The 15,955-nt window shown below is 37.9% G+C and overlaps 1 protein-coding gene across 2 annotated transcripts in view; it reads left to right on the top strand.

Moving 5' to 3' along the window:
* Positions 1–4,214: 4,214 nt before the first annotated feature.
* HNRNPD (heterogeneous nuclear ribonucleoprotein D) overlaps positions 4,215–15,955 on the top strand; it is a 15,161-nt gene continuing 3,420 nt past the window's right edge. The window contains exons 1-5 of one of the 2 annotated variants that reach the window (XM_081025268.1): positions 4,215–4,846; positions 6,723–6,779; positions 13,810–13,978; positions 14,645–14,806; positions 15,894–15,955. The exon at positions 15,894–15,955 is cut by the window's right edge and continues 70 nt beyond it. In XM_081025268.1, the coding sequence (XP_080881394.1) occupies positions 4,617–4,846; positions 6,723–6,779; positions 13,810–13,978; positions 14,645–14,806; positions 15,894–15,955 (680 nt within the window). In that variant the 5' untranslated portion in view covers positions 4,215–4,616. The remainder of the gene's footprint in view (positions 4,847–6,722; positions 6,780–13,809; positions 13,979–14,644; positions 14,807–15,893) is intronic. The other variant, XM_081025267.1, reaches the window with a different exon arrangement.

The raw sequence follows: 15,955 nt of genomic DNA, 5'->3' as shown, positions 1-15,955 counted from the left end.
GTAAATTAAAAAAAAAAAATCCCATAACATTTATTGTCATCTAGTAATAACGTAAGGATAATGAAAGCAATGTAAATATTTAAGAACTATACTCCTAACAAAGGACACCTAAAAAAACCCCACAAACTATATTGCCTTCTCAATGATTTCTCACTTCATTAGTCATTTCTAGTTGGAGACGCTATGGAGCAGAGTACAGGTAACGCCCGTATGACACGGTTGTTAGGTTCCTAAAAAAAAATGCCATGTTATGCAAATCCATGTTACATGAACCAAATAAGTAGTACAAAAAAGAGGGTTAGGTTCCAAAAATTTAAAAAACATACTATTGTATTTTTATAATTGAGAAATATCTTTATTAAAGCAATTTTCACCCAAAATATAACATATTAATATATATTAAATAATGTTTCCTTAGTCATCACTCCTAAGCACCATTAACTGAGGGTGCTTTATTCAAGATATCTTCATCCTCTGAACTTTCTGCAGCATTATCTTGACTTCTATTCAGTGCTTTTTGCAAAAAAATCTGTTATTTTAGATTGCTTGCTTTTAGCTGAGAGATCTTTATAAATTTCGTTATATGGTGCTAAGAACTTGTGAAGTTCTCAAACTTTGTGCTTCTTTCAGTGGAAGGATCTTCATTGAGGAAATATAGCTCTAACTATTCGGCTAAGTCTAGGCCTTTCTTTACGCTTTTTAAAGTGTTTAACTTCTTCGTTTTCACCTGTGCTATCATCCCCTGAATTTACGTTTTTCATTGCATGAGGATTGAGAGATTTATAAACCAGCATAGGTTTTACCGTGTGATCACCTAAAGCATTACTGCACATAAGTAATGTTACGCGGTTTTTGATGCCTTAAAACCTGGTGCAACTTTTTCAGTTTTTGAAATAAATGTTTTCTGGGCATTTTTTCCCACCAATGGCAAGTCTCGTCGGCATTAAAAACCTGATGTCTTGAATATCCACCCTGTTCAATAATTTCTTGCAATTCCTTTGGATAAGTTTTGGCAGCTTCTTTATCACCTGAGGCACTTTCTCCTTGTATTTTTAGGTTTTGTAATGAAAAACGTTTTCTAAAACGGTCAAACCACCCTTTGCTAGCAACAAAGTCAGGGTTAATAGCAGATTCTCCATTTTCCTTTAAGTAATTGTGGATTTTTAAAGCTTTCTATTTAATAACATGTCCACTGGAATCCGTTTTTTTGAACAGTCATCAATCCAGATACTAAGGGCTTTTTCCATCTTCTCAATTATTGGTGCTCTGTGATGAGATGTCATATTTGCAGAGATAGAACCAGCAGCAATGGAAGCTCTAATTTTATGTTCCTTTTTCTGTTAGTCCAGATTGTTGCTTAATTTAAACCCAAGGTTTTTGCAACATATGATCTTTCCCCCCTTTTCGAGCCAATCCAAAATATATTAATTTTTGTTCTAGAGAGATGAAATGTCTTTTAAGAGGTATCTTTTTTTATTCCGCCAGACATAGTTCAGGGCTACAAATTAATGTAGTAAAAAGAACTACTACAAAATAATGAAAAACACAAAGTTTTAAAATATGTACTTAATACTCCACAAACAAAATGGATTTAAAATTCTAATAAATTTTAAAATTCTGCAGTCAAATCTGATATGACATCCATGCTCGAATGAAAAATTTCAAATGAGGTATCTTTTGCTCTTAAAAGCTCTTAGTATTATGCTCTGTGTTATTCGGGGATTTCCCTAATTTCGAGTGAGGTATATTTTTGCTCTTAAAAGTTCTTATTATGCTCCATGTTGTTTGGGGATTTCTCTAATTCTCAAATTGTGTTAGAGTAAAACAGTGTTCTAGGATGCTGTGTTGTACGAGGGTTTTCCCCAATTCTCGAACTGTGTTAGAGCGAAACCGTTTTATAGAAGTGCTGTGTTATATGGGGGTTACCTGTGATATTACATCCTTTTAGAATAATCCGACCCAGCTGTTTTCTTGACTTTGTTTTAGAATGAATCGCTTATGCACCACCTAATATGATGTTCATATACTTATCAAAATTGATGATACAGCCCTCTATCTGCATATTCACTGCTTATGACGCCACACCTGAATCTGAGATCCATTTTGCAAGCATCTGAAGATGAGGTTGACAGGCTGTATCATCACCTTCACTTTTTGGCCCTGGCCATGATATACATTGGTGGAAGTTGACAAAGACCACACTAACCCACAGGCTACCTCAGAAAGCTACTTCCAGAATACAGAACCAGAATCAGAAGCCCAATTGCATACTTAGAATAACAGAAGTAAGGATACAGGGCTGTTACAGTGATTAATTCTCCCTCAGGGAGCCTGGGAAACATTTGATTAGGGTTTTGAAGGGTGAATAGTTTACTAAGCAGATGAGGAACGTGAAAAGAACTAGGGTTGAGTTCTAAGAAGAATGCTGGGTGGATTTAGGAGCATAGGATTTGGACCATAATATATTGAGATATGACTGATATGGTATCATCCCTACTCATGTAGCATTAAAAGTGTTAGCTTTAAAATAATTTTTTATACAAATTTTTATATAAATTCCAAGAAGTTCAGAAACTACTGGGCTACATGTGCATTGAAATGAACCTTTCGGGAAAGTCTATTACTAAAAGGTAGGGCATGTCTAAAGTTGTCTCAAGAGCAAAAGAACCTGTTCTTGACAGAAAAGATTCAAGATACCTCCCTTCAGGCGATATTAGTTGTCTCTAAATTGGAATATTTGGTTTGAGCACAATATCCACTTTCTTCTTGGCTACTATTCTGACAGGTGGAGACATACCCCAAGTCCCTACTACTTGATCTAAGATACCTGTTCTTGGCACTGCCTGGCATTTGCTTAATAGAGGCATTCAGTACGATTATGTTTTTTTAAAACGTTTTCGTAACTTGATTTGTATTCTTGAGTTTTAATTATTCTGTTATGCAAATTCTGCTCACTGGATTAATTTAAAAAATTACATATTTTTTAATCTTCAAAATTTTTTGGACAGTGTTCAACTGTGAGAAATTCATTTAAATACATGGTGGAAAACAAGTACTTAAACTCTTTGCTGAATTTTGCACTAGTCTGTTTCCCCAGTGCCTGGGCACATGCTAAACAGGAAAATAATTATTTATTGACTAAAGGAGTACCTAAAAATTGCATTTTCTTCTGAGTGTACTGCAGGAAGCTGCAAATCCCAAAGCCCTAATAATCTAGTTCCTAGCAGTGACATTTGGGATTTCTAATGGGCCTGTTAGAAAACTTTACTATCACCCAGCATGAAACGCCTAGCGGTGTTTAAAAAACACACCCCAATCCCATAACACAACATACTCAGAAACCTTGTAAAGATGACTCACAGCATTTTTACATTCTATTTAGAAGGGCTAACAATCATTAAATTAAACGAATCCTGAGTTGATCCAACACACTTTTCCAACTCTCAGTGAATTCAAAGAATCGTGTTAAGTTTTAAGATCTTTAAACAAAGCAAGGAAAACAATCCCGGTTCCTTAAAATATGCAAATTACCTACTTCTTCAGACGAAAAATTTCAGGAGAAAAACAGGCAAGGAAAAAAAAATCTTCCTTGGAAAGCAAATCTTAAAAGGAAAAGAAGCCCTAACCGCCAGCGGTCTCGGCCTGCCCGCCCCAGGTCGAAAGGGCGGTGGCGACAACCAGGGAAACTTCAATGTCACCTGGTCGCGGGCGACGAATCTGCGGCAGTCCGTGCACGCGCGCAGTCCGCCGCGGCGCCCCGCTCCGCGAACGGTGCGCCAGGCGTCCCCAGGCACCGCTCAGGACAAGGGAGACGCAGGGCGCCGAAACCTGAGGGCAGTCTTCTCGCTCGGGCCCGGAACTTTTGTGACATAAGCCGCCGAGCGCGCGACGCCCCTTCCCCACCGCAACGCCGCAGACACACAGGGCACCGTCCCCTTCCGGGAGGTGCTACCACACCCAGCCCTACGCCCCGTCTCCACCCGCTGCTGGGGGATGTGGGGTGGGCGGGTGAGCCGGCTCCAGGAACCCTCGGAAGGGCGGGGGCAGAGGGAGGGGCACCTCTAGCCGTGCATTCGAAACAGCGCTCCTTGTTCTCGACGGTCCCCGCGCGGCTGTCTTATCGAACGCCATTTCCGGTTCCTTTTAAAGTCCCCACGCTGTGCGGCGCGGCGCTCGCGAGGAAGGTATAAAAGGGAGGGAGAGGGCGGGACCCAGAAGGAAGGAGGGAAAAAAAATAGCGGTAGAAGGGGCGGGGGAGGCGCAAAGGGCGCGCTCGCGCGTCACGTGACCGGGACGCGCCGTTCTTCCGTCGGCCATTTTAGGTGGTCCGCGGCGGCGCCATTAAAGCGAGGAGGAGGCAAGAGCGGCCGCCGCTGCTGCTTATTCTTTTTTAGTGCAGCCGAAGGGAGCCGGAGTGCGCGCAGCGCGAGAGTGGGAGGCGAGGGGGGCAGGCCAGGGAGAGGCGCAGGAGCCTTTGCAGCCACGCGCGTCTTGTCTGTCTTGTGTGCTTCGCGCGGTACAGCGAGCGCGCGGCAGCGGCGGGGATTACTTTGCTGCTAGTTTCGGTTCGCGGCAGCGGCGGGTGTAGTCTCTTCGGCAGCGGAGGCAGTAGCGCTATGTCGGAGGAGCAGTTCGGCGGGGACGGGGCGGCGGTGGCAACGGCAGCGGTAGGCGGCTCGGCGGGCGAGCAGGAGGGAGCCATGGTGGCAGCAGCGCAGGGGGCAGCGGCGGCGGCGGGAAGCGGAGCCGGGACTGGGGGCGGAACCGCGGCCGGTGGCACCGAAGGGGTCAGCGCCGAGTCGGAGGGGGCGAAGATCGATGCCAGTAAGAACGAGGAGGACGAAGGGTGAGTAAGGGGCGGCCGGGGTTCGCCAGGCCCAAGTAGTCCCCCTCCCCCTCCCTCTTCTCCGCCATTAGGCCTCGTTCCCGCTCTCCGCCCGCCCTGCAGGCCCCCGTGCAGCCTCCTCGCACGGTCCCCTTTTCTACGAAGGGCTCCCCGGGATTTTCAGGTCCTTCTTCCCCTGCCTGTTTGTCGCCCCTCCCCCATCACACACGTTTCCACCTTTAGCCGTCACCATGCTGCTCCCCGGTCCGCCCTCCTTCCCTCCCTTGCTCTGGGTCTCCTCCCACCTACTTAGCCGCCAGGGTTTTTTCCCGCCTGTCGAGGGGTACCTTTTTTCTTCTCCGTTCCCCGTTTCTTAAAGTCCCGGACGTAAAGATACAGACAGACGCCAAAGATTTTGTGCGTGGATAACTGAGTTTTATTCGGTGCTTCTCCCAACATCCGGAGACGATGCGATTTTTTTTTTTTTTTTTTATTAAGCACATGCTTTGGTGAACGTGTGGCGTGCCCACCTTTGCTCCTCCCGTTTCGGCTTCAGGCCTACTTTTTTATTTTTCATTTTGAATAAGTTTCCCCTCGATCGCTTCGTTTTTCTACTATACACTGTCGCGCAACGGCTTAGTTACATGGTCCTCACTTTTCAGCCTAGGGGACAAATTGGGCCAGGTGAAATCCCGCGGGTCGCCTGTGGGTACGTTGGCTTTGCTCCACGGGCTTTCGTTAAGTTTCCTGTCGGCGGGGCCTGCACTTGACTGGAGCTGTTACACCTCGTACCTCTGGCTGCTGGCCGCCCTTCCCCCACCCGCCGAGTTACGCTCACCGCGCACCCTTTTCGCGCTCTCAGCTGTTGGGTTCCCCAATTGTTTGTACACATTGTACTCTTGATCTGTTTTACTTTTTCTGTGCCACTTCCATTTTTTAAAAAACCCTTTTTTCCCCATTTGGTGCCCAGGATCCTTTTTTGGTCTCTCTTGATTTCTCCTTCCCGCTCTTACCTACTGTTACAGGAGGCCCACCAGCCTTTTAAAAATGAACAAATCCTGTATTGTGCTATGGCATGACTTTTTTTTTTTTGCAGGTTTCTAAGTAGTAACTTGCTTCCTCCAATTGGAGCTGGTTGTATATATTACTTAAAGCTGCACTTAATACATTAAAACGCAGTATTTGGGAGCGGGAGCATAATACAGGAGTTAGCAGGAGGGACTAAATCAGGTTCTTTTTTGGGTGTTACTCTTGTTCCCATTAATGACTACTGATCTTGGGTTAATGCTTCCATTCCTTTTTGTAGTGTGTGTGATTTTTTTGTTTTCCACTGTAACAGAAGAAGGGTGTTGGAAAGTAAAAGCAATAAAATGTCGCTTTAACCCAGTATTAGAAAACACGATTTCTTTTATTGGGAAAGAGCACAGATTTGGAGGGGGGAGAGAGAAACACTTTGGAGTATAGTACTTCATCTCAGTCCAGGCAGACTAAAACTAAAATTTTGATTGGTTCAGCTGTTAAATGCTGATGGTTCTGACTTCGGGAGAGTGGAGGTGGGATGGGAAACTAGCTTTTCTTAATTAATCAATCTGTAATATATAGCTTAATTTAAGAAAGGAATATGTTAAATATTTGAAAACTTAAGCCTTTAATATTTTGGTTTTCGTTTTCTGAATTCTGTTCCTTGGACAGAGGCACCAAAATGATAAATTGTGTAACCTGCTGTTTGGGGCAGGCTTTCTGTTAGACCTGATTTTTCAGATTACAAAGCAGGTGCCTTTGTAGTTATCTACTGTTGAACTGAAGTGTAAATGAATTAAAAGTTTTTAACCCTAACAATGTCAAAAACTAAAACTAGAATTTTGATTGGTTGCTGTACCGGTTGTTAATTCCCTAGCCATTCAAACTCCTCCCCACGACACTCTGAAGCAGCGACGGCACAGCGGGAAGAATGGTAAAACTTTTAAATTTTATTTCTGTATTATAAAGGTTTCAGTAGTCGTAACTTGCAGAGGCTGTGTTTTGGTTGGTTGCCCATTGACTCCCCAGGAAATTCTAGACATTAGTACAGTAGGATATCTTGTACCTGGGATATAAAACCTTTTTAGGCATCATGAATGATCTTTGGGCAAAACTGATGCCATTACATGGATTTTGGTCTGTGGTAATGCATGTAATTGTGGTTTGGCCAATTAAAGCTTAATATAGTTAGTAATGGTATTTTTTTAACTGGGCAAGAAAAAATATTACTGTAATTTAAAATTTGATTTGTTTTTGTTAAGAATGTGTTTGGAATTTTAAGTTTAATGCTAAATGTGAAGGTTATGTGCTATAAAATCTTGTGTTTAAAATGTCTTGCATGTTATACTGAAATATTGTGGAGATGTCAAAAGCAAAACAATGTTTAAAGTAGTGTATGTGTATTATGCAAAAATGTATGTTTTTTTAAATCACCAACCGTATTTGTAAATATAACTTTAATAAGAACTGGATATGTACTTTTCAGAGGTGTGCTGATGTGGTTTGCCACTACAGCTCTTAAATCAGATTTTTTGTGTGATTTGGCTGGAATGTTAATTATAGTTGGTTGGTTGACATGTATTCACAGTTGCATGACTTCTCTTTGGAAGGCTGGTAGATTGACTGTAGTTTTATCACTCCCTTCCCCTAAATGTCAGTCTTTCTGCCTTTAGGATTATATTTGAGTTTTCCAAGAGTTTGTATCCATCACCACTGGAGTTTAGAGGGCCAGTAATTTGCAGATAGTTGACTTATATGTGTACAAATTCTATCTTAAGAGCCCAGTTGGGATAACATTTAAATTTTACACGAGCTTTGCTTATTACTGTATTGTCATCCACTGAAATCTGTCCAATTTCATATTGGAGATAAGCAGACTGAAGCAGTAGGCTAAAGGGAAAAGGAAAAAATGAGTCAGTTTCACATACAGAATAAAAATGTTTGATGAAAATGATACCTTCTCTTTGGCACTGATCAATTTCACTGCTAATAGTGGGCAAACTAAGATTAACTACTTGGCTTTGCTGCATTACATATTTCAAATCTTACGTAAGCAATTATTTTCAATAATTTGAAAGGACCATAAACTTAGATTTGAAGGTCACTGTTTTGATTCTTGTAAGAATTATATTTGCCCTGCTACCTATTACTATTTGTATAACTTAAGCTTCTAAATGGCCTCTTAGGAAAAATGGAAAATTAAATGTTTATGGTTAATGAACATTTTAGATTCTGGCTAATTATCCACCGAAAAGAGGGGATTTTACTGAGGTTCATTTAAGTTTAGCAAGTTTACATTTAACAAATAATGTTTCATTTTTAAAGTCTAATATTTGACTTTTTAAAATTACCGGATATCCCAGTCTGAATCCTGTTATAGACATTTTTTTTCTTTTTGAACAAAAAAAGAATCTCAAGACTGTTAAACTTCTTTTTGGTGTCTGTGCACTTGGCACCGTCTGTTCTTTTCTCTCTCCCCTTTTGAGGGAAATTGGGCAGCAGTTTCATTATAGTCTCAATAGTATAAATAAGACTGCTTAGTAGATATAAAATCATCTAAATTTAATTTCTTAAACATTTCTGTGTGCATTTGATCCTAAAACTGTTTAAAAAATCAATTTGTTGTAGACTTAAAGGATTTTGAAATTTTGAATATAAGAATAAACAGCTGTCTTTCAGAGAGCATTCTTGTTAACACCTAGTGAATGTTTCCTCAGCTTACTATGCTCCATTAGAGTAATTACTCATTTCCATAGTAAAATGCCTTCCTGAGTTCACCTCATTTTAAGCTTTCCAACTTTAACATCTTTAGTTTTTACTTAGAAGCATTTGCAGTGGAATTTCCCATTTTGATTTGGACCCATTATGTACTCTACAGGGTTGCAGTTCTTTTAGCGTGGGTACTTTAAAATTAGTGTCTGGCAAAATATACATGCCATGTAGCAAGCTACCTGAAGGTAATTTTTAAAACCTCATTATCAGTGGAAAACTACAATACTGTGTTAGTTTTCAGACAATTTTGCAAGATTGGATTGGGCAGGAAGCAAAATTGTCCCATTAAGTTATCATAGGACAACAATACTTTTCTAATAACAGGATGTTTGATCTAATCCTCTAATAGTGTATAAGCTCAAGTGTGATTCTTCCTGTTTGGGAATTTAGTGAATTCTGCTATAGGTTGTCTCCTGTTTAATTTTTAAAAAATGGGACTACACGTGTTTTTGTTTTAAATATTTGAGATTTATAGTCTATACCCTAGTGTTTCTGGGGCATTCTGAATATTGTTTGCTTTGTAAAACAAATACTTTTAGAGCAGTCTCGTGCCACCTTTACTGGCCTTTGATTCAGTAAAGTTGGGTTTACTATAAAGTTGAGGCCCTGAATAGATGGGTCTGAATTTTAAAAGCATTCTTGGGAACCGTTGACAGGTTTCCAGTGTTAACATTGCAGAAATTGATGCCCCCAAATGTGACAAATGATGACCCTATAAGGGAGGAGTATTAAATTCTCTCCATTTCAAATTCTTACCGCTTATGAAAGATACTAAAAAGATGCTTATCGCTTATGAAAGATACTGACCTTTTGGGTTTGGAATTGGAGAATATCATTAAGTTTTTCAGTGCTGATTTTTAAGATAAATATACTTGCCTTAAGCCTTGTTTTTTTCCCCTCAAGTCATGTGGCCTCTTCTATAAAGTAAGTGTGTATTTACTGTGTACTTCTAGTATTGCCTGGGTATTCTGTCATCTGTAAGGCTTCCCTAATATAAGAAAGTTTTGAAATTACTGTGATTTATGGCCAACATGTAGGATGATTAGTTTTACTAGCCTTCAAGTGATACATGACTTGCTTGAAAGCATTTAAAATGGAATAGAATAATAACTTTTTTCCTATTCCACTTAAAGCTGTGCACCGCAAGAGTGTATGGGTTCACAAATGGAGTGAAACATAACTTCTGTTAGTCCAAGTTTTATTTCACTTTAGTTTTGCTTCAACGTTTTAGTAGATAGGGCACTGAAGTGGATGCTGGAAGCGTGGGATCTGTTTCTGTTACTTCACTTCCAACAGTGTGGTCTCAGGTAATATAACATGTTTGTTACTTGGTTTGCTCATCCGTGTGTTGGAAACAATGCTCACCAAAGGAAGATTGACTACGTAGCCTGCTTTCATAGCTTGTGTGTATATATCCTGTGTCTTAATAGTTGATACTGCCAGTGGTTTACTCCTGTGGAGTAAAGGTAAGCATGTTTTAGTTTCTGGAGTATTATATTGTACATTGGAACTAGACATTTAAGACTATTTGGGGGTGGGTTGGGGGAGACTTGTATTACTGGCAGTGTTTGGCCAGTAATCAAGGTGACAGTTTTAAGTATTGGGTCAAGTTCTGTAAATTCCTACTTAGACTTGAAACTATCACAAAGCCCAAACAGCTAGGGAAAATTTCCCTCTTTAGTCTTATGAGAAAGATAGCTGAAAAATTCTAAGCAAATACTCAAAAACTCTCAGCAAATAGACTCATAGACAAACAATGTCATAGAATGAATCTTCTATATTTTTTCCCATATACTATTAAAAAGTACATGATTTTAAAGCATTGCAAGATTCTGAAATTTCCAATAAAGGTAAAAGTTATTTTCTTAGTTTAGTGTTGATAATCCTAAATTAATTTCCAATAGAAATCTTTATAGAATTGTGAACGTGTAGTAATCTCAGTTAACCAGAACATTAACCTCTAGGTTAAGGAAACCCCATTCCTTAACCTCTAGGTAAATTGGAGTGTACCTTATAAAGCCAATTGAAAGTTTATTTTAAAAGTACAAGATATCATTCCTTCCTTGGAATTAAATGAAGAAAAGGGAGATTTGGGGTTAACCATTTAAAAGTTTATTCAAAACCTGTCATTTATTAGCTATTGTGATTTCAACTTAATTATCTTTTTTTAGTCATTTAAGTTCATGTAGTATGAAGTAATGAGATTTAATATACTAGGCTAAAGGGATTAATTTTTTTTATTGACTTGTAAAGCTATTCCAAAGATTGTTTTTTTACACAAAATCTAGCATTATTACCCTAGCATGTTATGCTGTCTAGTTGCAAAAAGTAAACCCATCCCTTTCATTATAGGTAACTAGTAACTTTAAAATAAATCTATAATTTCTAAGGCAAAAAATCATTTATGTGTTGGTGGGATTTTGTTATACTTAATGTCATTTTAGGATTTTAAAGGAATAATTACAATGATAAAATACCAGAAAATTTATTTAAGTAAGGGTTAGTGGTGTACTTGAGTAACATTACTCTAAAAGTGACATGATTAGCCAGTCACGCTATGTACTTGAAATGTAAATCACATTTACATTGCATTGTATTTTTTAAACTGTCAGAACTTGTTATGAAACCACGTATGGAAGATTATGACTTGTTAGGAAGTGTTTGAACGTGTAGAATTTTTTTTGGTCCCTATTCCAAAATTGGGAGGAACTGTAATGGTGCTTTTAATTTTACTGTGAGATGTTTCATGGTAAAGACTTGTTAGAGAAGTATCTTAAATAAAATACTGTTGGCTTTGGAGTGTTAAACCTAGTGACCTCAATAGTATAGAAAATAAGTTTCTTGGATGGGAAGAAAACAGTATTAAATCAGAACATTTTCCACCAGCCAGCACTGCTCCTTATGTATTACCATTTATATTTTGAAATTATTCCTTAACTAAAATTACTGGCGATTATGTAGAGTACAGATGAGTCACCAAGATATTGGAACTATATTTTAAGAGTCTTAGACAACCTAGTTTCCAGTCTATATGTATTTTTTACATGGAATACTTAGAAATTTATGGGTTAAGTCTGAAAATAACCTTAGGATCCATTTATATAAAATCCATCTTGACCTTTTCCCCTTAATGTTGGAAACTTCATATAGCCCATTCAGATTTAAAAAAATTCCACTAAGTAAATGCAAATATTGCTTTGTTAAATTATATTTAGATTGTGCCCTATCACTTTTAAATAACTTGTTTTTTATTGAGCACTTAGGATGCATCAGACTGTTCTGTGCCCTTTTAGTGTATTTGTTCATTTAATCCTCACATATATATAATGTATGCTCTTAGTCTTTTTTTTTTTTTTCTTTCACAGATGTGGAAACAATCTTGGAATTTCCCCCCCTTAGGGTCATACAGTTAGTAAGTGGTGGAGGTAGGATTTAAACCCAGGCAGTTTGGCTTACTGCCTCTATAAATTTACTTTCTTTATCAGTATGTCCCACAAAGCGGCCTAAATTCCTAAATGACACTGCAAGCATTTAGATAAGTCCCCTACACTGGGTGGGTTATGTAACTATTCCTGTCATTTAATATTATATGGCATAATATGAATATCTTAAAAGCAAGGAGATTTCAATTGTAGAGTAGGTGTTTTACATTTAGTAGCCTTTGGGCTGCTAAATAGCTTATAGGTACGATTAAAAAAATTCAACTTTGTTATTAAAATACTGTAGATGAAGTCCTATATTTTAATTGGAATTATGGATTCACTACAACTAAGGATTAAATTTTAAACTTACATTGCAGCATTAGGGGCCCATTTTTGTTGCTACTTGTCTTCATAAGAACAAGTCTTATGATATAGTTTTAACTTGGCTGCTTACGATTTTTCTGAAGCTCTGTCCCTACTTCATTGTAAAGTATTTGCACATCTCTGTAGGAGTGATAGCAACTTGAAAGTTAGTTTTTGTATTCAGGGCAGCAGAGGTAATCTGGATGGACAATACTTATTATGCTTTAAGCAAGATACAATAACATAACATACAGAAAATTTAAATTGGTATCATCTTAAACCATAATTTGAGGGGGAGAGCATGTCAAGATGATGTTCTAGAGAGGTTAAAGTCAGTTCCCAGAATTACGATAACAGACCTTTTCTTACAATACTGTTATATCTTGTTGTGCCTACTGAGTGAAGATGGAATGAAGTTAATATGTTCCATTTAGTAAAGATAGAATGGATTTGGTAGTTTGTGTTGATTGTAGTATTTTTACCTGTCTGGTTGTCCTGTAATACTATCCTGCAGTATAAGAGCAGAAGAAAAAAGTGCTTTTTGGGGCTACCAAAATGGTAATGTATTTATTTGCCTTAGAAGAGCCACTTGAGCTCTTAGTCAGAGTCTTTACTTTTACACAAAATTACACAAAACGATTTCACCTTAAAATTTGGAGTAATATTTGGTCTTAAAGTGTCTTGGTGGTTTCTATTTACCGCTGGTCACTTTAAGCATTTTGAAAGTTTAAATATTGCTGGTTAACTGAGGTTCTACTGTAAATAAATCGTCTAGGTTAATTAGTGGATTGTGCTTCAGTGGATAATTCTTTTTGTTCACTGAATTGTTTACACGATTACCTTTGTCTTGAAGGACTCTTAGCACATCAAAAACTTGGTTTACAACTTAATTGTGAGACTTAGAATTTTCCATTTTATGTGCTAAGAGTTTTGTTGATGAGAACTGTTACACAGACAGGAGCTTCAGCATAGACATGCTGTTGCTGTGATCAATGCAATGGGGACCGCATAGCCATGTTAACAAGTATCATGAAGATTTGGAAGAGAAATGTGGAGCTAAAATTCTTTTTTGCTGTTACTAGTTTTTAACATGTAAGTTGAGAAAGACAGTTTACAGTTTTTTACTTTGAGGATAGATACATTTGTCTTTTTGGCAAGTCAAAGGAATCAGCTGCTTGCTCACTATGTCGTAATTATGCAGGTGCAGCAGTGATAGAGCAAACCCTGGACGAGGGTGTTCTTAATATGTGGTCATGTAGGAAGCATGACATTTTCATATACTGCCCCGTAAATGAGTGCAGTGTGGAAAAGATATTATTGATGTGGATACTTAAGGCAAAGTTTGATTTTTTTATTTCATTTTATTTTATTTTTCTAGCATTTTAATTTTCCTTTTTGTCTTTACAGGAAAATGTTTATAGGAGGCCTTAGCTGGGACACTACAAAGAAAGATCTGAAGGACTACTTCTCCAAATTTGGTGAAGTTGTAGACTGCACTCTGAAGTTAGACCCTATCACAGGGCGGTCAAGGGGTTTTGGCTTTGTGCTATTTAAAGAGTCGGAGAGTGTAGATAAGGTAGTGTGTTACGTATTCTGATCTGTCAATATAAAATATATGGATAATTTGATAAAAATTAATTTGCCTATTAATGATTTCCCATTTTGCAATAATAGGAAGGGATACAGTTCTTGCCAGTACGTTTTAATGAAGAGTTCGATTCACGAATTGTTTACTATGCCAAGTATACTTTAATAAAAAATTAAAAATATGCCCAAGTATTAAAAAATGATTTACTGAAGACCTTCTGTGTGTCAGGCTCTACTAAATGTAAATTAACTTTTAAAATGCTGAGATTTAAAGATGCCTGATTAAAAGAATGTGCTGTGACAAGTTCACAGAAATACAGAGCTTGAAATTTGCTAGGCAACAAACTTTTAGTCATTTTAGTCTTGGGCTAAATGAACGTAGCAATCATGTTTATATTGCTGATAGTTAAAGATGTGATTTCTAGTTACTGGTAAAATTTTTGTTTCTCCTCCCCATTCTTATCGACCTTCATGTTAAGACAATGGTGTATATTAGCTGCTGTTACATCACCACTGTTTGGCAGTTTAATCATAAGCCAGTAAAATATGCCTACCATTAGCTATATTTAACTATGATTATTTTTAATTAAGTTAATAGTCTCTGAACTTGAGCTAAGATACACATATTTAAAATGAAAAACTTCAATTTCCTTAGGTCATGGATCAGAAAGAACATAAATTGAATGGGAAGGTGATTGATCCTAAAAGGGCCAAAGCCATGAAAACAAAAGAGCCTGTTAAAAAAATTTTTGTTGGTGGCCTTTCTCCAGATACACCTGAAGAGAAAATAAGAGAGTACTTTGGTGGTTTTGGTGAGGTATGTGATAATGTTTTGAACCAGTTCCCCTCCCCCCACCCCCAAAATTAGTGTGAATATAATTGTCACATTAAGGGTTTTTAACAGTTTCAAAGTTTGGGCAGATTATGTGATTATTTTTGCAATAATGATACTGTATAAATATTTTATTGGCAGATCTTTGAGGATTAGATGATTACATTTTTCTCATTTATTGAGGAACTTTAGGCATAGGGTACACAAAGATGAAATAGACATTCTTATCTTGAGGGATTTACCAGATTAAGAAATAAAAATACAAACAACATGTAGAAATCCAGGATTGGAGTACCTGAGATAGAGAAGAAAATGGTTCAGTTGAGAATAAGAAAGGAATGAAGAATAGGGTACCAAAATATCTTCTCAGTTTAAACACATAATATGTGCAAGTTTTATGAGGCTAATTACAGCGTTAGTGAAATAGTGAGAGAGAAGTTCCTTTTGTGAATTAACAATTTAAAGATAAGATGGGAAATTTGTGCCCTTGGGCCCCAGATACATCATATAGAGACGTCTGTCACTTGATTCAAACAATGTATGTTTTATCAGTATTTAGGAATTGAGATGTTTCCCTCAATAATCTGGATACTAGCTTTTTTCTAATATTTGTAAGAGCAAGCAACGTTGGAACTGCTTTCTTACATGGCAGTAGCTGTCTGTGATGAGTAGTAGCTTCCAACTTGGGGTGGTCATACACTCGCCAGTTTTCAGGGGCCTTCATGAACTCCCCATTTTTCTCCCAAATGCAGTTACTTTTGTTTTTCTCAAAATTGACTGTTTCCTTCTGCTTGATTTTGGTGGACATTTGAGTTTGTGACCCTTGAATTAGGTAGCAAATAGTACCCTGTGAAGCTTGTTTTTACTATAAACAGGTTTGAAGAAGTTCTAGGTGGAGTGGATATTTTAATTTGAAGAATTTTTTAAAAAGATTAGAATTAACAGGGAGAGGGACACAGCAGAATAGAGTTTGAGGGCCAAATATGTTTTCTTTGTATACTTCTTCCCATTAACTTGTGCTTTTATTATTAATAACATGCAAACTAAACTATTAAAACTTTTTTGACATCAGGTGGAATCCATAGAGCTCCCCATGGACAACAAGACCAATAAGAGACGTGGATTCTGCTTTAT

This window comes from Rhinolophus hipposideros (genome assembly GCF_964194185.1).
Source record: "Rhinolophus hipposideros genome assembly, chromosome: 1".
In the NCBI taxonomy this organism is placed as follows: Eukaryota; Metazoa; Chordata; class Mammalia; order Chiroptera; family Rhinolophidae; genus Rhinolophus; species Rhinolophus hipposideros.
This window is presented reverse-complemented; position numbering and strand designations above follow the sequence as displayed.